This window comes from Galeopterus variegatus, unplaced genomic scaffold, assembly GCF_000696425.1.
Source record: "Galeopterus variegatus unplaced genomic scaffold, G_variegatus-3.0.2 Scaffold4632, whole genome shotgun sequence".
Taxonomy (NCBI): Eukaryota; Metazoa; Chordata; class Mammalia; order Dermoptera; family Cynocephalidae; genus Galeopterus; species Galeopterus variegatus.
The window spans coordinates 18,871-42,498 of record NW_007730743.1 but is presented as its reverse complement, the minus strand read 5'-3'; the positions used below and the strand labels follow the sequence as shown (position 1 = coordinate 42,498).

The following is a 23,628-nucleotide window of genomic DNA, read 5'->3' as shown; positions in this document are numbered from 1 at the left end:
TGGCAGGGCCGGGCTCCCTCCAGAAGCCCTACAGGAGGATCCTTCCTGCCTCTCCCAGCTTCTGGGGCCCCAGGCATCCCTTGGCCTGTGGCTGCATCACTCCAATCTCTGCCTCTGTCACCACACAGTGTCTCCCTGTGTCTCCTCTCTTCTTAGGACACTTGTCACTGGATTCTGAGCTACTTCATCCTTGGCTGGCCCTGAGTGTCATCTGACCCAAGCTGGTCAGCTCTGGCCACCAACAGTAGCTTTGGTTCCCAAACTCTGTGCCAAGTCAGCCCTGGAGCCTGCGCTGAGCATTTAAGTTTCTGAGGGAAACGCCTGCTGGCCCCACACTGTCTGCCAGCCCCAGGCCATTCACAGTTCCAGTATCCGAAGGCACTTTATCCCTTCCAGTGGATCCAAGCCCAAACTCTGTGCCAAGTCAGCCCTGGAGCCTGCGCTGAGCATTTAAGTTTCTGAGGGAAATGCCTGCTGGCCCCACACTGTCTGCCAGCCCCAGGCCATTCACAGTTCCAGTATCCGAAGGCACTTTATCCCTTCCAGTGGATCCAATCCGTGCTGCGACTGGGCTCTCCAGGGCCTCCATGGGGAAACTTAGGTACCGAGCAAATCCCATGTGAGGCCACCAGGGCAAGGTGGGGCCCACTTGGTTCCACAGCGGGGATGCTGGGCGGCTCCCAGAATCCCCCATGAGAGAAAGATCAAATGCTCACTCCTCCTTCAAGGTATGGGCCATTTTTTTCAGAGGGCTGCGGCATTATCAGGAAGTAAACACTCATAGTGTTGGAGCTGCCAGGTGGGAGATGCGGCCATGTGGGGAAGAGGGTTGGGTGCTCTGAGAAGGCTGCCGTGGGCTGACTCTCCACGCCCACCCCCAACTTTCCTTATGTGACCTCTGCTCTCCCACTATGCAGAAGCCACCTCTGGACAGATTTTCCCAGGACCCTGTGGGCATAGCCAGAGGGGCCCAGGGAGGCCAGACCCTGGGGATGACTCTCAGCCCTTGTGGGTGGCCGCAGGCTCTGAGGCAGGCTCATTTCCCAAGGCCTGCAGGCCAAGGTGGCCTGGTCATCGGCTGCTCCCAAAGGACGATCCATGATTTCCAGCTCCAAACAGTACCCCTGATGAACCCCTTGGGCCAGGGCTCAGCCAAGGTTATCAGGCCCCCTGGGTGGCGCATGGCTATGGGGGCAGGCAGGAGGGACACTTGGACACCACCCAGGCTCCCATGACAGCTCAGCAAGCTTGTGGTTCTCCTACCTGAGGAAAGTCGTAGCTCTTTGGCGGGAAGCTGGAGGCAGTGGCCACAGGGGCGTAGCTGGTGTCTGGGCAGGGCTGGCCGCCGAGGAAGGAGGCAGAGCTCAGGAACGGGCTGGGAGGAGAGACGAAGTAAAGTGACCGTCGGGTGTGGCAGGGGATGCCAGACCCTCTGATGGGGCTCTCCTTCCCTCCCCGTGTTCTGGCTCCAACCAGTATGGTGGAGCCCAGCCAGCCCTGTTAGGATCAGGAGTGGCAGCCGCTGCATGGGCTCAGGCCTGTCCCCATGCACAGAGAGGGCTTCCAGTGTCCAATGGCCAAGTCCCAGGCTGCCATCCCCACCCCACTGGACACAGAGCCCGACCTTGCTCCTTAGAAATGGCCACCCTGCTGCAGAGGGCATCAGAGCTGTACCCTGTCCTCCCTAATCCCTCAACAGGACAGGGGTGGGGGTTCACCCGCTCACAGGAAGAACTCTGGTGTTTCTGAAACTCAGCTCAGAGAAGGGCCCCATAGTGCCCACGGTCCAGGGCACACACCCTGGGAGCTGACTACCACCCCACTTGGGCAGTCCCTGCCCACACACAACCCCCTCAGCCTCCACACCCATCTTAGCCAGGATGGGGTAGACGACAGCACCACCCTCAGAAACCCAGGAAGGGACTATGTCACAGTCTACCTGTGCCCGGCCCTCTGTCACCCAGAGGACAACCAAAGACATACCGAGGAGAGGTATGTGGCAGGGACAGGGCCAACGTGGCCATCCCATCGGTGGCCACCTCTCTCCAGACCCTAGGAGTAGAATCCTGCCATCTGCAGAGGGTTGTGCCCAGGGTGGCCTGTGCGAGCCTGGGAGCGGGACGGGACGGGGAGGCATCCACCCTTATTATGGGTTGTGAATAAACCGGTGGCCACCTCTCTCCAGACCCTAGGAGTAGAATCCTGCCATCTGCAGAGGGTTGTGCCCCGGGTGGCCTGTGCGAGCCTGGGAGCGGGACGGGACGGGGAGGCATCCACCCTTATTATGGGTTGTGAATAAATTCCCAAGTTTCCTAACCTACCCCTGCCCCTGGCCCCTGAACAGCCACTCCAGAATCTTCTAGGCTCCTCTTGAGGCTCCCACAACACAGCCTTTCCCACAGGCTACTTCTTCGGCCTGGAATGCCCCTGGTCCCTGCCAGGCCTGCTCCCCCTGGCAAACTCCTACTGACCCTTCAAAACCCAGCTCAGTCATTGTCCTCTGTGAGAAGCCCTCTTGGCTTCTTTTGCCCCAGGAAGTTTCTAACCCTCTCCCACCCACTGTCACCTCTGCAGGGGAGCCCTCCCCAGCTCCCTCACCCCCACTACTCTGCCCATTCCTTGGCTGGCTTCTGGCTAAGCCAGATCCCAGCTGTTCACAAGGCAGGGTCCACAACAGTCTCAGCAGCCTCTGTGTACCCAAAGCCGAGCCATGAGGGTGGGGGTGGGACCAGGACCAGGGCCCGAACATGGGGTTGGGGGGCGTAGAACCGAGCCAGGACCTCCAGCTGAGCCCTCACAGAGGCGAGCTCTGTCTGTAACTGTGACTTCAGAGCTAGGTGAAGCCCCCAGGGGGAGGCAGGCTGGGATGGGGCTCACTCTGCTGGGGGCAGGACCCGTCCAAGACACTTACTGGCTCTCGCTGGAGAAGGCTGGGTAGGGCACCGGAGAGAAGGTGTTCCACCAGGGGTAATGCAGCATGGCGTTCTGAAACACAGAGAGCAGGTGTCAGGCTCGCGGGAGGGGACCTGGGACCCCCAGCCCTGCCAAGCCCCTCTCGTGCAGGGCCAGTGTTAGAGGGGGCGAGGGCTCTGCTGCGAGTCTGGCCCCTGCCCTGGGGCTTCCCAGCTGGCCACCTCGGGAGCTAATTCACCAGGCCCAGGCTGTGGCCCACCGAGAACAACCTTGCCTGCACCAGATATCCCCCCCAACTAATTTTCTGGGGAAAAGCTCCCTGATCCCCCCTAACTGGAACAGTGCTGGCACACAGTGGGCCCCAAAAACCTGAGGACTGAGGGACAGGTGGAGTGGAGGTGTGAGCCTGGGTCTAGGGTCAGGACCTTGGACTTCAGGGTGTGGGCCATGGAAACCTCACACGCCCTGTGGAATAAGGACCCCTCCCTGTCCCAGAGCCAGCCCACCCACAGTGGGGCCACCTGGGACCCCCGCTTCTCCTCCAGACTTGCCATCAGGGAAGGCTCCCCCCACCCCCTGCCACTGCCATCACTGAGGAGAGGCTGCCGGCTGGGGGCATTGTGCTGCTCATCTCAGCCAGCTCTGGGTGTCACGCCAGCTTCTGGAGTGGAGGGGGCCGCTCACTGCCCCTTGAGGCCCCTGGACGACCTCCACCAGGCCCCCAGGCCCATGCAAGTCCTGCTCCTCCGTGAAGCCCCAATGCAACTCCCCAGGGCTCAGCTACTTCCGCCCTCCCCTAGACTCATTAACTGAGAGTTGGCCCGGACCCAGCCCAGATGGCCGGAACTGCATGGGGAGGAATCAGCCCGGCCACTCATCACTGACCTCTGGAGGGGCTTGCCAGCCGAGAGGAAGGAGAAGCCTGAGGGCTCGCCGCCCTGCCCTTCCAGTTCTGGCATAAGTTACAAAAGAAGTTTATCAAAATAAAGTGCTGGGGAGGCTGGGGGAGCCACGGGGCCTCTCCCCAGCACAAAGGTCAGGGGCTTCCAGGCCTCCTGTGCTCCAACACACTCACGAGGAATGCTCTGGAGAAGCCTCCGGAAGGAATTAGGGCCACCATGGCCTGGGTAGGGTCTCCTGGCAACCCCGTGTCTCCCCAGAGCCCTGGTCTCATGTTCCACACACACCCCCACCCTGCCCACTTGTGGGGGAGAGAAATCCAGCCCCAGAGAGGAACACGAACTTCCCAAGACCATGTGGCACATCTGGAACATTCCGGAGCAGAACTCTGACTCTAGACCCCATGCAGCCTCCCTAAATGAACTACAGTGAACTGCCTCGGGGTGCACAGACTGCGCCTTGGGTGAGTGAACTGTGGCTCCAGAGTGGGACCAGGATGGTAGGAACAAGGGGATCTTGGTCATCCAACACACTCTACCTGTGCCCAGGCAAGAGACCCCCAGGCAGTGCAGGCTGGAGGCCTCAGGCTGGGGGATGTGACAGTGGGGGGACAGTCATGGCTTTGTCTACCCAGGACCCCATCCTCCCCCAGATTGTGGCTCTGCAGGGGGCTGCCAATCAGGGTCACCCTAGACCTGCCCCACAGGGGTGGCACAGCATGGCAGGCCAATCGGAGGCTTCCTCAGGATTTTCCACTGGCAGCCAGAGGGGGTGGCTCCATCTTTAGAGGGCAGGCCCTAGTACATGACTGGTCCAGAGATGGGCACCTGACCCCAGCCAGCCAATCAGAGCCTGCCTGAGGATTTTCTACTTGGAGACAGAGGAGCTGTCCTCTCCTGTTAAGCAGCCCAGTTCCAGGTGTGGCCTGTGAGGCAACCATCACTGACACCGTGGGGCAGCCCAACCTCAGGGAGCACCAGAGAGGGGGACTTCTCCACATGCTCTGACTGCCAAGAGCGGGGCTCAGAGCCAAAGTCAGGATTCACCCAGCACCTCCCATGTAGCAGGTCCCTACTGCGGCCCGAATGTTCCCCCAGACTCCAGTTTGTGAGCCCCTCGGTACAAGTCCTCAGCTGTGTAGGCAGGGCCCTGGCCACTGGTAGGCTTCCTGGTCATTGTAAAGGGGACGAGGTGGGGGCACGTTCCTGTGGGAATAGCTCCATCCTCTGCAAACCTGAGCTCATTCTGACCCAGGAATTCTATTTCAGAAACACACTGCAGGGGACTTAATCCACAAGGGGGGGAAGAAGACACAGAAGCACTATTTATAGCAGAAGAAAATTGGACTCTCCCCAAAGGCCCAATGACAGGGAAACAATTAAGCAAATTAAGGGGGGTGGAGACGAAGGAACCACTCTTGAAGATCAGAGGAGAAACAGGGAGGAGATGGCAGAGACAGCTGGTGGGTGGAAGCTCGGAGGGAGGCCAGGGGGACAAGGAGGGTGGCGGGGGACACTGGACACAACTTCAACAGGAGGGGAGGACAGGGTGGAGGCTGCACATGGCAGCGTGAGAGGAGGCTGAGCCCTGGCCCGAGCTGCTGGACGTCAGCCAAGGTTTCTGAGCTGTGGGTGACACGTTCAGTCCTAACTAGTGTTTGCTCCCATGCCCCACAGTTTGTGAGGCTCACTTCCGTGACTTCATACTCCGTGTTCTATCACATCAGCCTGTGATGTGGGCACCTGTGGGCCAAGGGTGAACTCTGGACCAGCACACGTCCTTCCCAGCACTGGGATGATGGGTCTAGGGCGCCTCCAATGATTCTGTGTGACTCAGGTGGCCTATTTCCCAGCTCTCTGGAACCCAAGCTTGTTCCTGCTCCATCTCCCCACCTCCCACAGTCTCCCCCACCATGACTGTGTCCGGGGTCCCCTTCTGTGTCATATACTCGCTCTGGATCAACAGGCAAAAACTGTGCCCCACGCCAGTGGCGGCAACAGCAGCTGTGGTAAGGAGTGGGTCCCACAGTCTGCGCTGTCACCCCCACGCTGGCCCGCAGCACTGGCAGCCCAAGCAGCCACTGATGCCGGCACTCCCCTGCTCCCATCCTGGCCTCAGGCAGCTCAAGTCTCCCCACCGGTAACGCGGTTTGTTGTCTTTCCTGAAGTGTCAAGAGCCCCAATTTCACCCGGGAAAGGAAGGCCTGACTCGCAGGAGGATTCTGGACCCTTCTCTTTACCATCTGTGATAGGAGGAGATCAGCTATTACTGATGGCTGCTGTGTCCCTTGTGATACTCCGAGCACAGGAGGGAAAACTTGGAAGCAACCAAGATGCCTTTCAGTAGGTGAATGGACAAAGAAACTGTGGTCCTCCACGCAATGGGGTGCTGTCCAACGCGGAGAGGAAAGCAGCTGTCAGGCCATGAGAAGACATGGCAGGGTCTTAAGTGCACATTGCTAAGCGAAAGAAGCCAGTTTGAAAAGGCCAAACGCTGTATGATTCCAACTGTAGTCATACGCTGCTTAACGACGGGACACATTCTGAGAAACACATCATTCGGTGACTTTGTTATGCAGACATCACAGAGTACACTCACACAAAGCTAGATGGTACAGCCTATGACATACCTAGGCTGTATGGTACAGCCATTATAATCTTATGGGGCCGCCATTGTGTACACAGTTCACTGTTGACCAAAACATCGTTCTGTGGCTCAAGACTATATGACATTCTGGAAAACGCAAAACTATAGAGGCAAAAAGTTCAGTGATTGCCAGGGGTTGGGGGGAGGGAGGGATGAATAGGCGGAGCACAGAGAATTTTTAGGGCCATGAAACTACTCTGTAGGACATTCTGACGGTGGACACATTTGTCAAAACCCATAGAATATTCAACACGAAGTGTGAACCTCAATGAGAACTTTGGACTTTAGGTAATGATAATGTATCAGTACCAGTTCATCAATCGTAAAAGGCACCACACTGATGCAAGATGTCAACAAGAGGAAAACAGCGGACAGAGTTATATGGGAACTCTCTGCTTTCTGAGTGATTTTCTTATAAACCAAACACTGCTTAAAAAATAACATCTATTAAATTACATAGAAAAAAAATGTTTAAAAAACAATCCATTCCTTGCCTGGCTCCTACAGGCAAACTCAAGCCCCCACAGGAGGGACAGCACAGTGTCTCTCCCTAAGGGACAGTAACTTTTTTGAAAGAAACTCAACGGTTAATGTTTAAGTAACTGGAAGCTCGGGGGAGGTGGGAACTCCCTTGAGGATTCTTCTGGGGGTGGGGGGGGGAGGGAGGGAACCAGGGCCTTCGATTAACCCTCCTTTCACCCTCTCCAGGTGCCACAGGGGGAGCTGGCTGAGCCGAGTTCTGGATTGCAAAGGTCAAGGTCAAGGTCGTGGCCATGGTCTGGAGGGCAGCATCCCACATAAAGGCCACTGTGTGAATTCATGTCAGAGCACCCACCCGGTCCTGCTCAACAGACCCCACTGGGGCTGGGCTGGGACTCACCTGCAGGGGCGGTGGGCTGTATAGGACGCTGCCTGCCGGTGGGGGTTCATGCTGAGGGTACTCCCCGTCCATGGCGGGCTCCACTGCAAGCATCAGGTGGCAGGCAGGGGCTCCACGACCCGGGGCTGTCTATCTGGGCTTCTTGCTCCGTGGTGGTGGTGGCGGCATCATGACCTGTGGAGAGATGTGCACGTCCTGAGGTTGTTCTCTGACCGTGACTGTCGCCTTCTCTCCCTCCTGGGGCCGCAGCCAGGAAGCCTGTTTTGGTTCTGGCTGTGGGGTTGCAGGAGCTACTGCCCCAGCACGACACCTTCCCCCCATCCACCCTTGTCCCCCGGTCCTGACTACATCATGTGGGTCCCATAGGGTCTCCCTCCTGGGGCCGCAGCCAGGAAGCCTGTTTTGGTTCTGGCTGTGGGGTTGCAGGAGCTGCTGCCCCAGCACGACACCTTCCCCCCATCCACCCTTGTCCCCCGGTCCTGACTACATCATGTGGGTCCCATAGGGTTGTTCCCACCACCCACAGAAATGAGCCCTGTGTCCAGGGACCCTGGCCCTGAGCATCAGAGCCACAAGCTGGCTCTATGACCAGCCCATGTGAGGCTGTAGAGGGAAGAGTCCAACCTGGGCCTGGCACCCTGAGCTGGGGGTGTCCACCAGCCCTGTCCCCCAGTAGCCACACGAGGCTGGGCAAGAGCATCTCCAGGGGCAGTCAGGGGCCAGGCAGAGCCAGGGAGTCCCACACCTTGCTCAGGGGTAAGGACAAACCAATGCCCCCATGAGCATGTCCCTGTCTGGAGGCCAGGCCAATCCCGAGCCCAAGAACAACTTCCTGCTGCCGGTGGCCTCTGGCACATGGCCAGGAGCCCACCGAGGTCCCTCCAGCGAGAGAAGGGACCCCAGGCTGGCCCGGGGTGGTGGTGGGCGTGTTCTGTGGGCAGGCGGCCCAGAATGTTAATCACTGACGGAGGCAGGAAGGGAAGGCAGCAGTCACCACTCCCGGCCAAGCCCCGGAGTGAAGAAATCCCAGGGACTTCCAGTAATTGCCGTCCAGCCACACGCAGGCAGGCAGCTTGTGCAATACTGCGGGTGGGGGTGGGGGGTACTGCCCTTGCCCTGTGCTCCAGGACAGTGGCTGGAGGAAAAGGGGCCCACAGGGGCCAGGGCTCCTGCCTCAGGGCTGCAACAGGGAGGGCAGCTGTCACAACAGCAGGTGTGGCCCTGGCTCAGATGCAGGCTCCCCACCTGCCTCTCTATCCTCAGGACGTCACCTCCCCTCCCTTGCCCCCAAAGACCTGGCCCCCTTGGAGCCCCCAGTCCCCTCCTTTCCTGCCCCTTCCAGTCTCTGGTGGGCCCGGGACCTGGGGACAACCTCGTCAGAACCGAGTGGGAGACAGGGCCTCCCACGTGAACATGCAGACGCTTTGTGATTTGGGGTCTTGGACATTCCTCATAAAGACCTGGGGGTCAGGAAGGCCAGGACCAAAGGCCGGCTCCGCCTTCTAATAGCTGGATAACCTATGCTCCTCTGAGCCTTAGTCTATTCATCTGGGAAATGGGCTATGTGGAGACAAAGTGGACAGGGCAGGCCAGGTGCTCAGCAGAGGCTGGGACCCCCTGCGCACTGGCGACTGGGAACAGTGACCCCTTCCTCCACTGAGATGCTGGGACCCCACTTGAAGGGGCTTGCCCAGCACCTGGGATTGGGACAGCCCCTGCTGGTAGGTAGCAGTGGAGAAATGTTTCCAGAGCTGATGTGGCAGTGCTGGCTCTGACTCCCTCCCCCAGGATTTGACCACAGCCCCTTCCCTGCAGAGACAATTGCGGAGATGCCACTCAGTCACTGCCACAGCCTGGGCCTTGTGCTGCCACATTGCCAGAGCAAACTGGCCCTTCCCACGCCTGGGTGCATCTCCTGCAGCCGCAGGGTCTGGGGCAGCTCCTGAGCGACACTGGGCCATCCTCGGGGTACACTGTGCCGAGAGACCCCACCAGCAGCAGGCCTGACCCACACTCACCTCGCCCAGCCCCTCTGGCTGGAAGGGTTCTCCCCAGTGGCTGGCTCCTCCCTCCCTGGGTCTCTGAGCCCATGCCCCCATCCACCAAGCTCCCAGTGGACCCATTCCAAGCAGCAGACAAGGAAGGCTCAGGCACCACATCCTCAGCTGAGGTCTGGGGGATCAGGGTCTCTAAGAGAAAGAGTCGCCTGCAGGGGGTGCTCCAGACGCAGCTGTGGGGTGGAGGGTTGTGAGCTGGGGTCTGTGCATCTTCTCCCTCCACAGACATGGGGGCAGGGAGCGTGGCCATGCCTTGGGGACACCAGCAGGCTTCGCTGACCAAGCAGGGTGTCCATACCTGGACCCATGGAGGGGGGGGGAGCCACATGGCCACGTGGCAAGGTAGGCACGGATCAGAGCCACACACCAGGAGTCGGAAGCTGTACCCTCACACATGGCAGGTGGGATGTGAAATAGGGCAGCTGCGGGGAAATGGTCTGGTGGCTGCTCAAAAGGTTAAACCTACAGTGACCACAGGAGCTGGCAATTCCGCTCCAAGGTATGTACCCAAGAGAAATGTGGCCACACAAAATCAGTGTACACATGTCCACAACAGCACCACACACAGCAGCCAGAAGGTGGACACAGCCCAGTGCCCATCAACAGATGAATGGACAAACACAGTGTAGTCCTCCACACACTGGAATGTTACCCAGTCACAAAAAGGAACGAGGCTCTGACACACACTATCACGTGGATGGACCTTGAACAAATCAAATTCGGTTAAAGACACCAGACACAAAAGGCCACAGATAGTGTGACCCCATTTACACGAAATGTCCAGAACAGGCTGATCCACAGAGACAGAAAGTGGATTAGTGGTTGCTGGGAGCTGGGGGAGAGGGTGGGGGTGACACTATGTCTGCCCCCCCACCCCCTAGGAATGCCCCTCCCTCCCTTAGATCCCACCTCACCCCTCTCCTTGTTCCCTCCGGAGGCGCTGGTCAGGGCCCCCAAACACAGCCGCCCTCTGCACACTCAAGATCATCCTGGACCCTCAGGACCCCCCTGGCCCCTGCCCAGCTGACCACGCCTCTGTCACCCACACTGAGTCCCAGCCATTGCTTGCAACCCCTGTTGTCCTGACCCCCCACCCCACCCAGGCAGGCTCAGACCCATCCAAATGCCCCCCACATCCCTGACCTCTCTGCTCTTGACCCGGGGTCCTGTGCCCTCTGGATCCTGCTCCAAAGCCCTTCAGTCACCTCTTCCTGTGGCAGCCTGTGAACACACCACCACCCTAGGTATCCAGTTACCCCCAGACTCCCAGAACAGACCCCAGTGGGGCACCAGAGGGTGGTTCTCAGGGACTGCCTCCTCAGCCAGTGGCTTTGGTAACAAGGACCCGGCCTCGGCCTCAGAGCCTTGCGGGGGCAAAGTAACCTATGTGTGTCTCAGGCAGGAGGTGTGCAGCTGGTCCCTCAGCTCCCATGTAGGGGAGGGGCCTCCATTGTCACGGCTCACTCTGGAGGACTGCTGTGGCTTCCTTCTGAAATCCAGTTCTCAAATGAGTCATTGTGAACGGGAAAGATTAAAGAATTAGTGCCCCAGATGGGACAATAACTGGGAAGGTGGAAAGCCAGAAGAGACCAAGGTCTGGGAGAATCTGTCCCAGAACGTGCCATGGCTGGCAGGTAACTGCAGCCATCCCAACCCCCCGCCTCTCTCTTCCGAGCCCTGCCCTGCTGGGTCTGTAGCACAAGCTGGACACCCCTGACAGGCCGTGGGGCCTCACCCCCACCTGGTGCTATCAGCTCACCCTCCCAAACGCTCTCAACCGGCCACCGCCAGAACCTCCGCCAACGCCACCCAGATCCACTGACCAGCACTGCCTGGACCCCACTGGCCCCCTGGACCCCCAGCCCGGCTGAGGCTCCAACAGGCAGTAGCCACAGTGCCTGGGGGAGGCTGCCGTCATCATGAGCTGGGGCCCTTCTGCAGACGGGGAGGCAGAGACCAGCGCCCATGTGCTCAGCTGTCTTGTCACCACACACGCTTTCTGATGAGGACACAGTGCCTCGAGGCTTGTGCCAGCACATGAGGAAACTGAGGCCCAGGTAGGGGCTGTCTGCCCCAGGCGAGCAGTCGCAGCCACAGTTGCCGGTGCATGTGGAGGCCACTGTCCAGTCCTCGCGGACCCTGTATGACCCTGTCTGTGGCCCCTGCTTCCCGGAATCTGCTGCCCCTGAGGAACAGGCCTGAGGGCATCCTGGGGTCCCAGACGTGACACCCACAGCAGCCCGAGGAGTGAGTCAAGAGACAGATCCAGCTGTGCAAGGCCCCCGGTGACCTACCTTGCAGCCATGGAGCTCATAACGGGAGGCAACCCTCCACCGGGTTCTTGGGTTACAGAAGCCACCGAGCAGCAGCCTGGGACCCCAGCACCAGTGGAGTGCAAGGGGCTGGCGATTTCACAAGTCTCAGCTGATGTAGGGCAGAGAGCCCCATGGCATCAGCCCGCCTGGCCGGGCCCTAGCTCAGCCAGCCAGTGCTGTCTGGATGTCTCAGTTCCGCTCGGGGCCTCAGGATCCTGACCATGGACACAGGATGTTGTTGTCCTACACACAGAGCCAGGGTGGGGAAGCCCCCTCCTCTGTTGGGTGGAGGGCTTTGGGGAGGCCTCAAGGGTTGGAACCAACCACAGGGGTCCAATCCCAGCTGGGGACTGGCTCAGGAGGAGACTCAAGCCAGGGACATCCCCAAGAGGCTCCTTTGCTGCCAGACCAAGGTGCCCCAGCCAAGACAGCCTCAACCCCATGCAGGTGGGAGAGGAGGGGCTGAAGCAGGCAGAGCAGAGGAAGGGACGGGGCATCCAGGATACATAAGTGCCCTCAGCACTCAATCATCCTGAGCTGGGCACTGTGTCCCCTGCAGCCTTCAGCCTTCAGACCGCCCTGCCTCCTGATTGACCCCAGGATCCCCATCCTGGAGGGTCTGCCCCAAGGGGCCTTGTCCACCCTTTCTGCCCTTAGTGCCCACAGCCAGTCACGCCAGGCATATGTTGGTGGCTATGAAAGACAACCCCAGCAGGGAGGCCGTGCAGCCAGCCAAGACCATAGTGGATCAGGGAAGAAGGGCTGAGCCCCAGCACGGCCAGCTACTCACCTGTGTACCTGGAAACCCCGCTGGGCCCCACCAGGCTGCTCATAGTCCCCAAACTCACAGTGTAGCCCCCATGCTGGCAGTCCCCTCCCCATCCACTGGCCACACCCAACATTGTGTGCTGAGACCCCTGTCCGCCTCTGCCCCTATCCAGGCCTCTGGGGCCAGCTAGGGGCCTGCCCACCTCCCCAGGGGCAGGCTCTCCAGGGCAGCTGTCTGGCCTGCAGCTGACAAACAACCCCGAAGGGCAAGAGGGAGACCTGGGGGCTACACGGCCCCGCTGCAGGGCGGGGGTGGGTGGCTAGACCCACCAGGACTCTGTCCCTGAGACCTTTCCAAGGGCTTGAGTGACCGAAACCACTTTTATAATAATACGTATTGCAATGCACTGGGCCAGCCAGCAGAGCCTGGAGGAGTGCTCCCAGGACCCCCACGGGGCATGTGACCCTGGACAGCCCCTGCACGGGTGGGCAGGCCCCAAGGATGGAAAGGAAAAAGCAGCCTGTGCCAAGGGTCCTCCCAGAAAGCTCAGGAGCACGGTCCTCACCTGCCGATCCCACCTGGACCCCACCCACCCACGAGGCCAGGATGGCTGGGCAGCAAGGACCTGACCACTGCGGGCAGAAGGACACCCTTGCATTATAAAAGTGGTTCGAACTCCTGGACCCCCCAGAGGGTCTCAGGACCCCCAAGGTCCCAGGGCTTCACTTTAAGAATGGTATTGTCACACTGCCCTCTGTACTTCCCTATGTGGAATTTTTTTTTTTAAGTTCTCAAGTTTGCTGCCAAGGTTATCAACCACAGGACCACCGGAGCGGTGGGTCGAGGCTGGACTCGTGGCCTTGCCTGCAGCTGGCCAGGACATTGTCCCCACCCAGACGAGCCGTGCAGCCTCCCCATTGCCATGTCACCAGCCCCTGGGCCCTAAGACTGGGGGGTCTTTCCCAGGACACAGTGATCACAGACCACCCTACATCCCAGATATGAGAGAGATGGTACTTTTTTAGTTACGTTTTCTTTTTAAAATAACAAAATCAGCAGATACACATGATAAAAACTAAAAAAACCCAGAAACATAGAATTATAGTACACTAAGTGGCTAGGCTGGGAAAGGCCATGATCCTGATGACACAAACACCAATCACGGGTTTAACCAAAACATAACCACAGATACATGCGTGTACACATGCACAGATACACAGGCGCACAGGAAACACCGGCGAAAGCACCACATCAGCGTCGATGTCCTGTTGGTGAATCGGTTCCATCATTTTACAAGATGTTACCATTTGGGGAAATGGGTATGTGGAATCTCTCTGAATTATTTCTTAAGATAGCACATGAACCCATGACTGTCTCAAAAATAAGCAGTTTAATTCATGGAGTGAACTCAGGCAAATGTATTAGCACTGTTGCCTGCCAGGCAGGATTCAGGGGGCACACGTGTCTCTCACCCCTCTGTTGGCTGTGGGAGACACCGCCCCCTCAACCGCGGAAACCTTCACCCTGGCAAGAAAGGCCATGCATGTGGGTGTCTCTGACCCTCCAGCCCAGGTGCGGCCTGAAACCCATCACCAGTGAGGCCCAGGGACCGCCACTGCCCCCCGCACAACTGGGCACCAAGTCCTTCCTTCTCGACCTCCTTGGGCTCCCAGAGGCCTAGCATGCACCAGAAAGAACTGCATCCTCAGGGACATGGCCCAGGCTTGGTGCCCAGGGAACATGGGCCCCATGCAACAAGAGGCCTAGGCCAGGCGGTCCCAAGGGCACCCCAGGCCGGCACACACTGACGGACATGCCTGACGCCTGCCCCAGGAGCCTGAGAGCTGTGTGTACATTCCTGCCCCCAGGTCCCGCTGGGCCTCTCTGCCGCCGAGCTGCCCACCCACGAGCAAAGATGTGGAGACCTCTGCTCTCCTTGGGCAGAGCTGGGGTGCCCCATGGGGGTGTTGAGGAGCCCCCACCTGGTTTTTCTCCCCACTTCACAGACAAGGAAACCCAGGCACCCCATGCCAACTGAGAATGGAGCCCCATTTCAGGCCCTGGAGCCCCCAGGGAGGCCCACGGCCCTGCCTGTCCTGAGGGGCCAAACTTCTCCAGACCTGGAACCCCATTACCCAACCAGGAGGACGAGAAAGAGCAGCCACTCTGACCCTTGACCCCACCCCAGCTCCCCACAGCTGGGCCAACCCTTCACACAACATGCAGGAAAACTGAGGCCCAGAACCTGACAATGGTTTCTTCCAACCCTTGTGCCCCACAGACCAGCTGACCTCAGGCATACTCCTGGGCCATCTGCCCTGCAGTGCTCGGTGTGGCAAGAGCGGCCACCACTGTCCACCCTGTTCTAGAATCAAAACAGCAGCAGGTCCTGAAAGGGGCCAGGATGCCATCTACAAACACACACTAACAGACACACTGGGCGCCTGGCCAGGGTGTGAGGTCCAGGGAGGGGATGCTTGGGCTGAGGGTCACTATGTGGACAGGGCACAGAGCCAATCCTCAGGGTGTCCCAGCCCCAGGGGCACACAAGGCCAGGATCAGACCCCCCAGCGCCAAGGGTTTGGCCAGGCCATAGCAGGAGACTGACGAGTGAGGGAGGATCTGGGGGCTGCCCATGTGTAGGAGGGAATGCGGGGGACAGAGAGTAGTGCTGGGGTGACCAGTGGCCCCAAAACTCACATCCACCCAGTACCTGTGAATGTGACAGTATTCAGAAACAGGGTCTTTGCAGATGGAATTAGTTAAGATGAGGTAATAAGGGTGGGCCCTAAATCTAATGACTGGTGTCCTATGAAAAGGGAAATTAGGACACAAATTTCCATATTTGGAAATTTGACCTTTGGGAGATAGTCGTGTGGTGACAGAGGCACGGACTGGAGGGATGTGGCCACCCCAAGGGACGCCTGGAGCTCCAGAAGCTGAAAGAGGCAGGGAGGACCCTACCCCAGAGCCCCTGGAGCCTCTGGTGAGAGCGCGGCCCTACCACACCTGGATCTCAGAGGTCCAGGCTCCGGGACTGGGAGAGGACAGACCTGCTGTTTTGGGCAGCCTGGTTTGTGGTGCTCTGCTGCAGTTGTCCCAGGAAGCTCACAAAGAGGGAGGGAAGAAGGCAGGCTACAGCCCTGACCCTTGGCCCGACTCTGGGGTGACACTAGCGCCGAGTGCTGCAACTCTGGATTTCTACAGAGTCCCCAGGAGGCATCTGGACCACAGCAGCTCAGGGATGCCAACAGCAGGCAGAGGCTGCTGCTCCCGAGCCCCAGGCCCTCTGTGCACACACATGCTGAGGAGCGGGGCTGGGAAAGCCTCCAGAGCCAGTGCCCTCAGCCAGCATGGCCTGCGATGTCACATGTGGGTTGGGCAGGAGGGGTCCCTTCGTCTAGGGCAGGGACAAGGTGGGCCACCCGGAAGCGCAGGAGGCTGGGGTCCAGGCGTGCGCTTGTTCCTCGAATGTCCAGTTCTGCTCGGCAGCTGGAGGAAACTCAGCAGCTGGTCCCACCTCTATAGTGGAAGGTGGTACACCGGTCTGTAGGACCCCAGAGCCCCATGTGCCCCCACCCGGCCAGGCTCACAGATCCTGTAGACCCAGGTGCCCTGCACCTGGCCAAGCTCACATACTTCTCTGAAAAGGAAAGGCACATGGTCTGCACTCGGGCCTATGGACAGGGTTCTGAATCCCAGCTCCCCAGGAAGCCCCCTGCCCTCCCCACTGCACCATCGGGCCTCATTCTGGTGGGCCCTTGGGAATGACGGCCATACAGCCATCACAGTCCCTTTCCTGGGGAGGACTCAGGGGGTCACAATTGTGGGGCTCCACACCAAACCCCTGATTTCCAGCAGCATCCCCTACCTGTGGCTTCTGGAGCCTTCCACAGGGACAAAGGGGCTGGGGAGGGCAGGAGGGAATGTTCTCAAGCAGAAAGATGGCTAAGGACAGGGAGGAACCAGAGTGGTCCACCAAGATGCAGGGAGATCATCTCAGACGCTCCAGGTGGGGTGGGGTTGTCTTGCACAGTAGAGACCCCCAGCTCTTCAGCAGAGCTGCCGGCACCTCAACAAGACCCTAGATTGCCCTGAAGCAAACCAGGGCACCCAAGCTGGAGATGGAGCCAGGAGCCTCTGTGGGCGGGGCCCGGTGTCCCTGAGGCTGCTGCACCAGGCTGTGGGAGTCGACGCCCCAGGCCCCAGTGTCTGACCAATGCTGCCTGGGGGCTCCATGGGCAGGGACCAGGTCAGGGCTGCTCAGCTGGCTCCAAGGCCCAGGCCTGGCACAGTCATCACGGGGCTAAATGATGGCCCAGGAAGTGGACAGTGAATGGAGGTGGCCTTGGTGGGGGGACCTCATGGCCTATCACCTAATTCCCAGGAGCACAAGGAGCAGAGCCAGGAGGCCACCGAGGATGGATACCCTGTGTCCCGGCACCTGGCCCACACACCTCGCACGGAGAGGCTAACGCCTTGGTGGGGGGACCTCATGGCCTATCACCTAATTCCCAGGAGCACAAGGAGCAGAGCCAAGAGGCCACCGAGGATGGATACCCTGTGTCCCGGCACCTGGCCCACACACCTCGCACGGAGAGGCTAAACCCACGAGAAGAAAACTGCACCTGGGGAGTAAGAACCAGACCCAGACCCCAGATGGATGTCATGGCGGCTGGGGGGCAACATTTGGTGAAACACACATTTATGCAGGAAAGGAAAGCCTCCAAGATGGCTTCCAGAGGCAATGACTTGGTGGACCCTGCAACTGGCTCTCTGCTCAATGCACCAGCCAGCCATGGACTCTAGACCCTTGCGCTCATCCAGGACAGACCAGTCCTGGCAGAACAGCACTCTCTCACGGACGCAGGGTGAGGTGGGCACTTTGTAAAGACAGGCCAGTGAGTGGTGTAGCCCTCAGGAGGCCAGTCAGCATCCCCTGACCCACCCACCTGCCCCAAAGGCCCAGTGGGGAGTGGGGACTCCTGGGGACACAGAGCCTGGGTCTCAGGGGCTCCAGCCCCCCGACCTGTCTACTCCCAGGTATGCTTCGGCCTTCCCAGGAGAGAGCTGAAAGGCATCTCGAGGTGATGGCCCCTGTCCACCTGCCCGGCTACTGCATCTGCTCAGCAACTCCCGCTGTTACCTGATTTTTAAGCCTCTGCCCACTTGCACCATGTTATAGCTTCTCACAGCATTCCAGTACCATCCTCACAGGCCGCCTCTTCTGTGAAGTGCCTGCTCGGGGCTTGTGCTTATTCATGGTCTTTAAGAGGCTTCTGACACACTGAACTTGTGGTCTCCTCTGACCTGCAGGTCTTCTTCTGAGCAGATGTTAGGCCAAATCCCATTCACCCTTGATTTCCTGGTCCTTTGAAACTGGCAGGCCCTTGTGTGTCTGAGGTCTGGGCAGAGAGGGGTCTGCCCGCCCCACGCTTGGGGCTGTCCCTGCTAGATGCATCTCAGGCCAGCCAGCGCCCTGGGGAGCCCTAAGTGGAACATTGGCTGGTGCTGTCCACAGCCAGGTTATGCAGGTCCTAGATGAGTGGCCCGACCTCAACACTGTCCTCAGGCTCTTCAGTCCAGCCTTGGTGCCACAAACATCTCAAGTGACCTTCGCCCAAGGCTGAAGGGCATCAGGTCTGGGAGGAGGAAGCTTCAGGCCGGGCTTGTGGGATGGGCAGTACCAAGACCTGCCTGTGCTGTCCACTCAGGAGACCCACTTGCCCTGTCCTAGCAAACACCCTCTGAGCTGGACCATGGGCCCCTCTCTGGGGAAGAGGGTAGAGGGTGGCAGGAACCCCGGGACTGGCCACCGGAGCCTGGATCCATTTTCTCTTTCTGCCATGATGAGTGACCAGGAACTTTAAAACGACACACATGTGCCCTCTCCCAGTTCTGCAGGTCACCCAAGTCTGGCTGAGCTTGCTGCCTCCTTGGCCATGGGCTTCGCGAGGTGGAAATGAGGGTGCCGGCTGCCCAGGGCTCCTGTCTGGACTCTGGGAGAGAATGTGCTTCTGAGCTCAGCCAGTCAGCAGAATCCCAGTCCTTGCAGCTGCGGGACTGCAGCCCCACGTCCACAGTGGCTGGCAGCCGGGGTGGTGCTTGGCCTCCAAAGGCCGTGTACTCCAGGCCACGCTGCCCCTCCATTGTCAGGCTGGCAGGGCCATGCATCCCTCCTGTGCCTCAAACCTCTGATCACCCCTCTGTCAAGTCTCTTCTGTCTCCAGCCAGAGAATGTTCTCTGTTGTAGGGACCCTGTGACAAGGCAGGCCCACCCAGATATTCCAGGGGAGCCTCCCACCTGAGGACCCTCCACCCAGTCCCATCTGCAGAGCCCCTCTGCACTGGGATGAGGACAGGGATGTCTCTCAGACCAACCCTGAACCCAAGCACGGACACAGCATTAGGCTGCACAGTCTCACAGTCCCACCACCCCCACGGCAAGGCTGGCCTGGCCCTGTGGGTACACTAACAGGCTCTGGGGGATGTGTTCCTGCTCTCCTAGATACCTGGAGGCAGCAAAGCCCCCAGTATCCTCTTCTCAGGGTAACCCCCTTCCCCACCTGGCCACCATCCTCCCAAGGGGCCTGAGCTGGCCTGGGCCAGGTGCGTGGGGGCTGAGCTGGGGCAAGCCCACGCCCCACGGGAAGGGGCTGGAGAGCCTCCACAGCACAGGAGTGTGGCCTAGGGTTTCTGGATCATCTGGTTTGTCAAGAGAAGCCACATGTCTGGATTTGGGGTGGCAGCCCCTGGTTTTTCAAAGTTGGTGGTTCAGGTTCCTCCAGGTTCCCACCATGCCAGGGTGGGGCCCCTGGTTCCCCGTTATGACCCAGGATATCCCTTGACTCCATCCCTGAGAGCCCCCAACATCCACCTGGGGACTCACACCTGCCCTGAGCCCCACCCCCAGAGCAGTGGGCCCGAGTAATTCTAGAATCTGGCGAAACCCCCAGAAATGCCTCGGCCAGCTCGCCTACACCCAGGCAACACCAAAAGAAGTCCCCCACCCCGTGCCACCTGTGCTAAGCTAAGACCTACCCCAGGCCAGGCTGGGAGGGGGTCGTACCCCCCATTCCACAGCTTCAGGGCAAGCCTCTCCCCACAGGCCTGCCAAGAACATTCCAGCAAATCTGAAGCAGCCCCGAAGAGTATGCCTCTGCTCTCCTGATGCCCTGCCGAGCTGTGATGTGACAGAATCCAGTTCACACCCAGCTAGTCTGACAACGTGACGGATGACTGTTCCCACAGGCTGGTCCTTAAGTGACAGAGAGACTGGAAGGATTGTGTGCTGAGCACTCCCACCTGGACCCCAGAGCTATTGTGGTCACTAGGGCCTGGGGTCAGGCCACGTGCCCAAGGCCAGGCAGTGAGTGTGGCTACCCAGGGAGGCAAGCCTTTCCTTAGTTTATCCGACGTGCAGAGGAAGATTCCTTCTCATTGCAGGCAGGGTAGGCAGCACCCAGGGCGTCCCACAGGGCAGGGACCTTCTGACTATCGCCTCCCCTGAAGGCCGCACCCCAGCAACTGTGAGTCAGTTCCACAAAAGCTTATTGCCCACTGCAGACCCATGGCCACCACTCCTCCCTCCTGGATGCTCATGTGACCTGCATCCATGGCCTTTGACCCCAGTGGGAGTGGCACTATCACTTTCGAAATGCCACAGGTCTTGGAGCGAAGGCCAAAGCCACCTGTTTTAGTTTCACTTGCAGACCTGCTCCTGCTTGGGGATGCAGGCCAACCTCAGGGAGGAACCCTGCCATCTTCCCTCAGACGGCTGCCCTCCACGCAGACACAAATGTGTTCTGCCAGGCGCTGCCCCAGGCCCTGGCCAGGCCCTCTCCTCACTAGGGCACTGGGTTTCTCGGTGGAGGGTCTGGGTCTGGGAAACATGAGGCAGCGAGGCGTTTGGCATAGAGGAGGCCTGAGAAATACCCCTGCCAGCCTTGGGCAGAGCTGGTCAGATCCGCTGTCCCGTCCCCAACACAGGACATGGCAGGGTCCTAATGAAAGCCACCTATGACAGCAGCAGCGCCAGGGGCGGGCCAGCTGCGCTGACTCAGTGCTGACGGGTCACTTCTCTCCCTGCTGTCACTGGAGTTGAGGGCCTGGCCTCACGTGGTGCCATCAGGGAGCGAGAAGCCCAGGGTAATTGTGGGAGAGCCAGGGTGCATGCCCGACCCGCAGGCTGCTGCCTCCAGCAGGGACCAAGCTTCAGGGAGAAGTTGCCCTGCTGAGCTCTCATGTGGACCTCCCACCCCAGGACCACCCAGCCCCTGCTCACCATCAGAACATGGCCCAAGGCGCACCCTGCACTAGGGGTCCAGGCTCAGTCTTGGGGTCACAGCATACAGGCTTCTGAAGGGCGAGCACAGGCCTTGCTTTTCTTTAAACACTCTTTTTTTGGAGATACAACTCACACACCATGAAATTCACCCACTTAGAGTATGCAACTCAGTGGTTTTTAACCTATTCACAGAGTTGTGTAACCACCACCTCTTATCTAGTTCCAGAACATTCCATGACCCCAAAAAGAAGCCCATCCCCATCAGCAGTCACTCCCCATTTCCTCCCCCGGCAACCACAAATCCATTTTCTGTCTCTGTGGATTAGCCTGTTCTGGACATTTCATATAAATGGAATCACACACTGTGTGGTCTTTTGTGTCTGGCGTCTGTCACAGAGCGTGTTTTCAAGGTCCACGCACACTGTGATACATAATGTGTGGATGGCAAGTCTGGTCTCGTCTCCTCAGAGGGCCCAGCAAGTCCAGAGGGAGCAGGTGCTGGAGCTCCAGCATCAGAAGCCCTGCCTCAACCAGAACCCCAGCTCTGCCTTTATCACCTGGAGCCGGGCTGGGCCCCCACCTGAGTCACAGCCCCTGTGATAGGTGCCCACACCTCCCAGCCAGGGAAAAAGGTGACCGGGCAGTGTCCCTGAGGTCTGCTCTTGGTCCCAGCCGCCTCAGGTTGCAAATCTGGGATCAACCTCCGTGCAGTAGGTGGGGGTGTGAAGGGAGCAGGTCCAAGAACAGGGCTGGGAGGGTCCACCCACACTGCTGGGCAGGCGAGAGGGTACACAGGCGAGGAGGGGGCAGGCCAGGACGGGAACCTGGTCTGGGTGACCTCGCTGTCAGGCTACACCCAGCGGCCAGGCGCACCCAGCCCTCCCTGTGTGCTGTCTGGCCACACAGCCCTTGGCTGTGGAAAAAGTGACTGGAGACACTCCAAGCCTGCCCACAACAAATCACATGCCCACACACATGCAACGCATGCACACGTACACACTCATGTACACACATGCCCACACATGAAACACACACATACAAAACATATAACACACATGTGCACACACATACGTATGCACACACAGACGCACAGACCCTGGGACAATGGGGGCCTCCAAACATTCCCCAGTATCAACCTTCTGGTGTGTTTACACTTTCAGACTGCGCTAGGCTAGGCGGGGAACAAGCTGATCCCGCCCCACCCCTTCATGGGGGGCCCCCCTGGGAGGGAGGTGGCCTCCGCCTCCGGGGACTGGACTCTGGGCTGACACAGTTGCCTCTTTATTCTGGCCGAGCTCACTCCCGCTGTGTCAGCGTTTCCGGCCCAGGCCCGGCTGGAGGGGCATCTGGGACTTTGCTAGAACTGAGCGGGTCACACCCCCGGGCAGGGGTGGGGGCCTGTGGGCTGTGAGGAAGTTTGGGACGGCTCTGGCTGCTGACCCCAGCCCAGCGCAGTCTCTCTGGGCCTTGGTTTCCTGCCAGGCTTGAGGGCAGCAACTGGCCCATGATCACACTGCTGAAGAGCACAGGGCCCTCCCCTCCCCACCTGCACACCTGGGACCCCGCCTGACTTCAAAGCCAACTGCGAATGAATGAACAAGGAATGCTGCCTTTCTGTGCCCTGACTACAGACTTCCTGGAAATCCGGCCCCTCATCTGGGCCCCGGGGCTCTCCACACCCCTCTGTCTGCAAAGCCCCTCTCCCCAGCTGGGGTCCTCCTGGGGCAGGTGTGAGCAGACATCCCATCCCTCCCTGTCGTCTGGAATTGCACCCTGGGGGCCTGGCAAGCACCTGACAGGCACAAGAGTCTGCCTGCATCTCCCTGCAATGAGACTACCCCGCCACCGAGAGGCCCAGATCTCTCATTTGGGCATTCTCCGCAAGGACTCAAAAGGCAGCCCAGAGCAGACGACTCTCAGAAGCCACCACCCCACCTCAGGGGGCCTCCCCTGGGAAAATCCAGGTCAAGGGCAACCAGGAAGGCTGTGAGCAAGAGGGTGCTTGGGAAGAAAGGGTGTGGACAGTGCGAGCCTTTCTCTGAACCATCCTCTAGGTCCTGCCACTCTGCTCCCAGGGTCATGTCAGGGAAGCCAGCCGGGGATGGTGTCCATGGCAGCACGGCACCCCTCTCTGTCAGGCAGACAGGCAAGGGGCAGGGAAGAGCCACTGGGGGGTCTCAGCTGCCCTGGCCTGGAGGAAGGGGCTGGGCCTGGAGTAAAGCTCACATCTGCTTTCCCAACCAGAAGGCGCTGTCCCCTAGGAATTTCTCCAGAGTTTCAATGCCTGTGACAGGCAGGCTTCCTAGGCCCTCTGTTCCTCACCTGCTCTTGCCTTGAGCTTCTAAGAAGTACCCACAGTGAGCTGGCAGGTGCCGGGTAAAGCAGGCTCCCAGTTAGGTCAGCCCAACACGGCCCCCACTTGCCATGCCGGAAAACACCCACCCCCCAGACTGCCAGCAGGCATCAAGGCAGCCCGGCTCCCCAGCTAACAGGGAGCAAACTGGTGGCACTAAACCCAGCCTGTCCAGGCGGCCCACAGGCAGGAAGGACGTTCTAGAGCAGGCGGGACCAACAGGCATTCCGGGAATCAGAGACCAGGGGATGCCCCGGCTACAGACTTTACAGACTTGATTTTTAAAAACTTTTCAGGGTGTTAATCAGTCCATCCACGGACACAGCCCCACCCCCCTGCCCAGCGTCCCTGGAGGGGCTTGGTGGGCTCTCCGCCTCCTCTGCTCCCCCACCTCCAGGCCAGTCTCAGCTGGTCCCTCCAGGCCCCACCAGCCTCATTCCCCAGGGAGGAAGAAAGCCCCTTGTGGGCAGGGCCCACCTAGCAGGCCCCCCCCCCCCCCCCCCCCCCC

The 23,628-nt window shown here is 59.5% G+C and overlaps 1 protein-coding gene across 1 annotated transcript in view; it reads right to left on the bottom strand.

Annotated features, from left to right (window-relative positions):
* Window positions 1-7,509, bottom strand: part of SBNO2 (strawberry notch homolog 2 (Drosophila)) — a 36,378-nt gene extending 28,869 nt beyond the window's left edge. Inside the window, exons 1-3 of the mRNA XM_008588011.1 lie at window positions 7,340-7,509; window positions 2,912-2,985; window positions 1,264-1,375 (exon numbers count right to left, since the gene is read on the bottom strand). Of these exons, the coding sequence (XP_008586233.1) occupies window positions 1,264-1,375; window positions 2,912-2,985; window positions 7,340-7,432 (279 nt within the window). The 5' untranslated portion in view covers window positions 7,433-7,509. The remainder of the gene's footprint in view (window positions 1-1,263; window positions 1,376-2,911; window positions 2,986-7,339) is intronic.
* Between the last annotated feature and the right edge of the window lie 16,119 nt (window positions 7,510-23,628).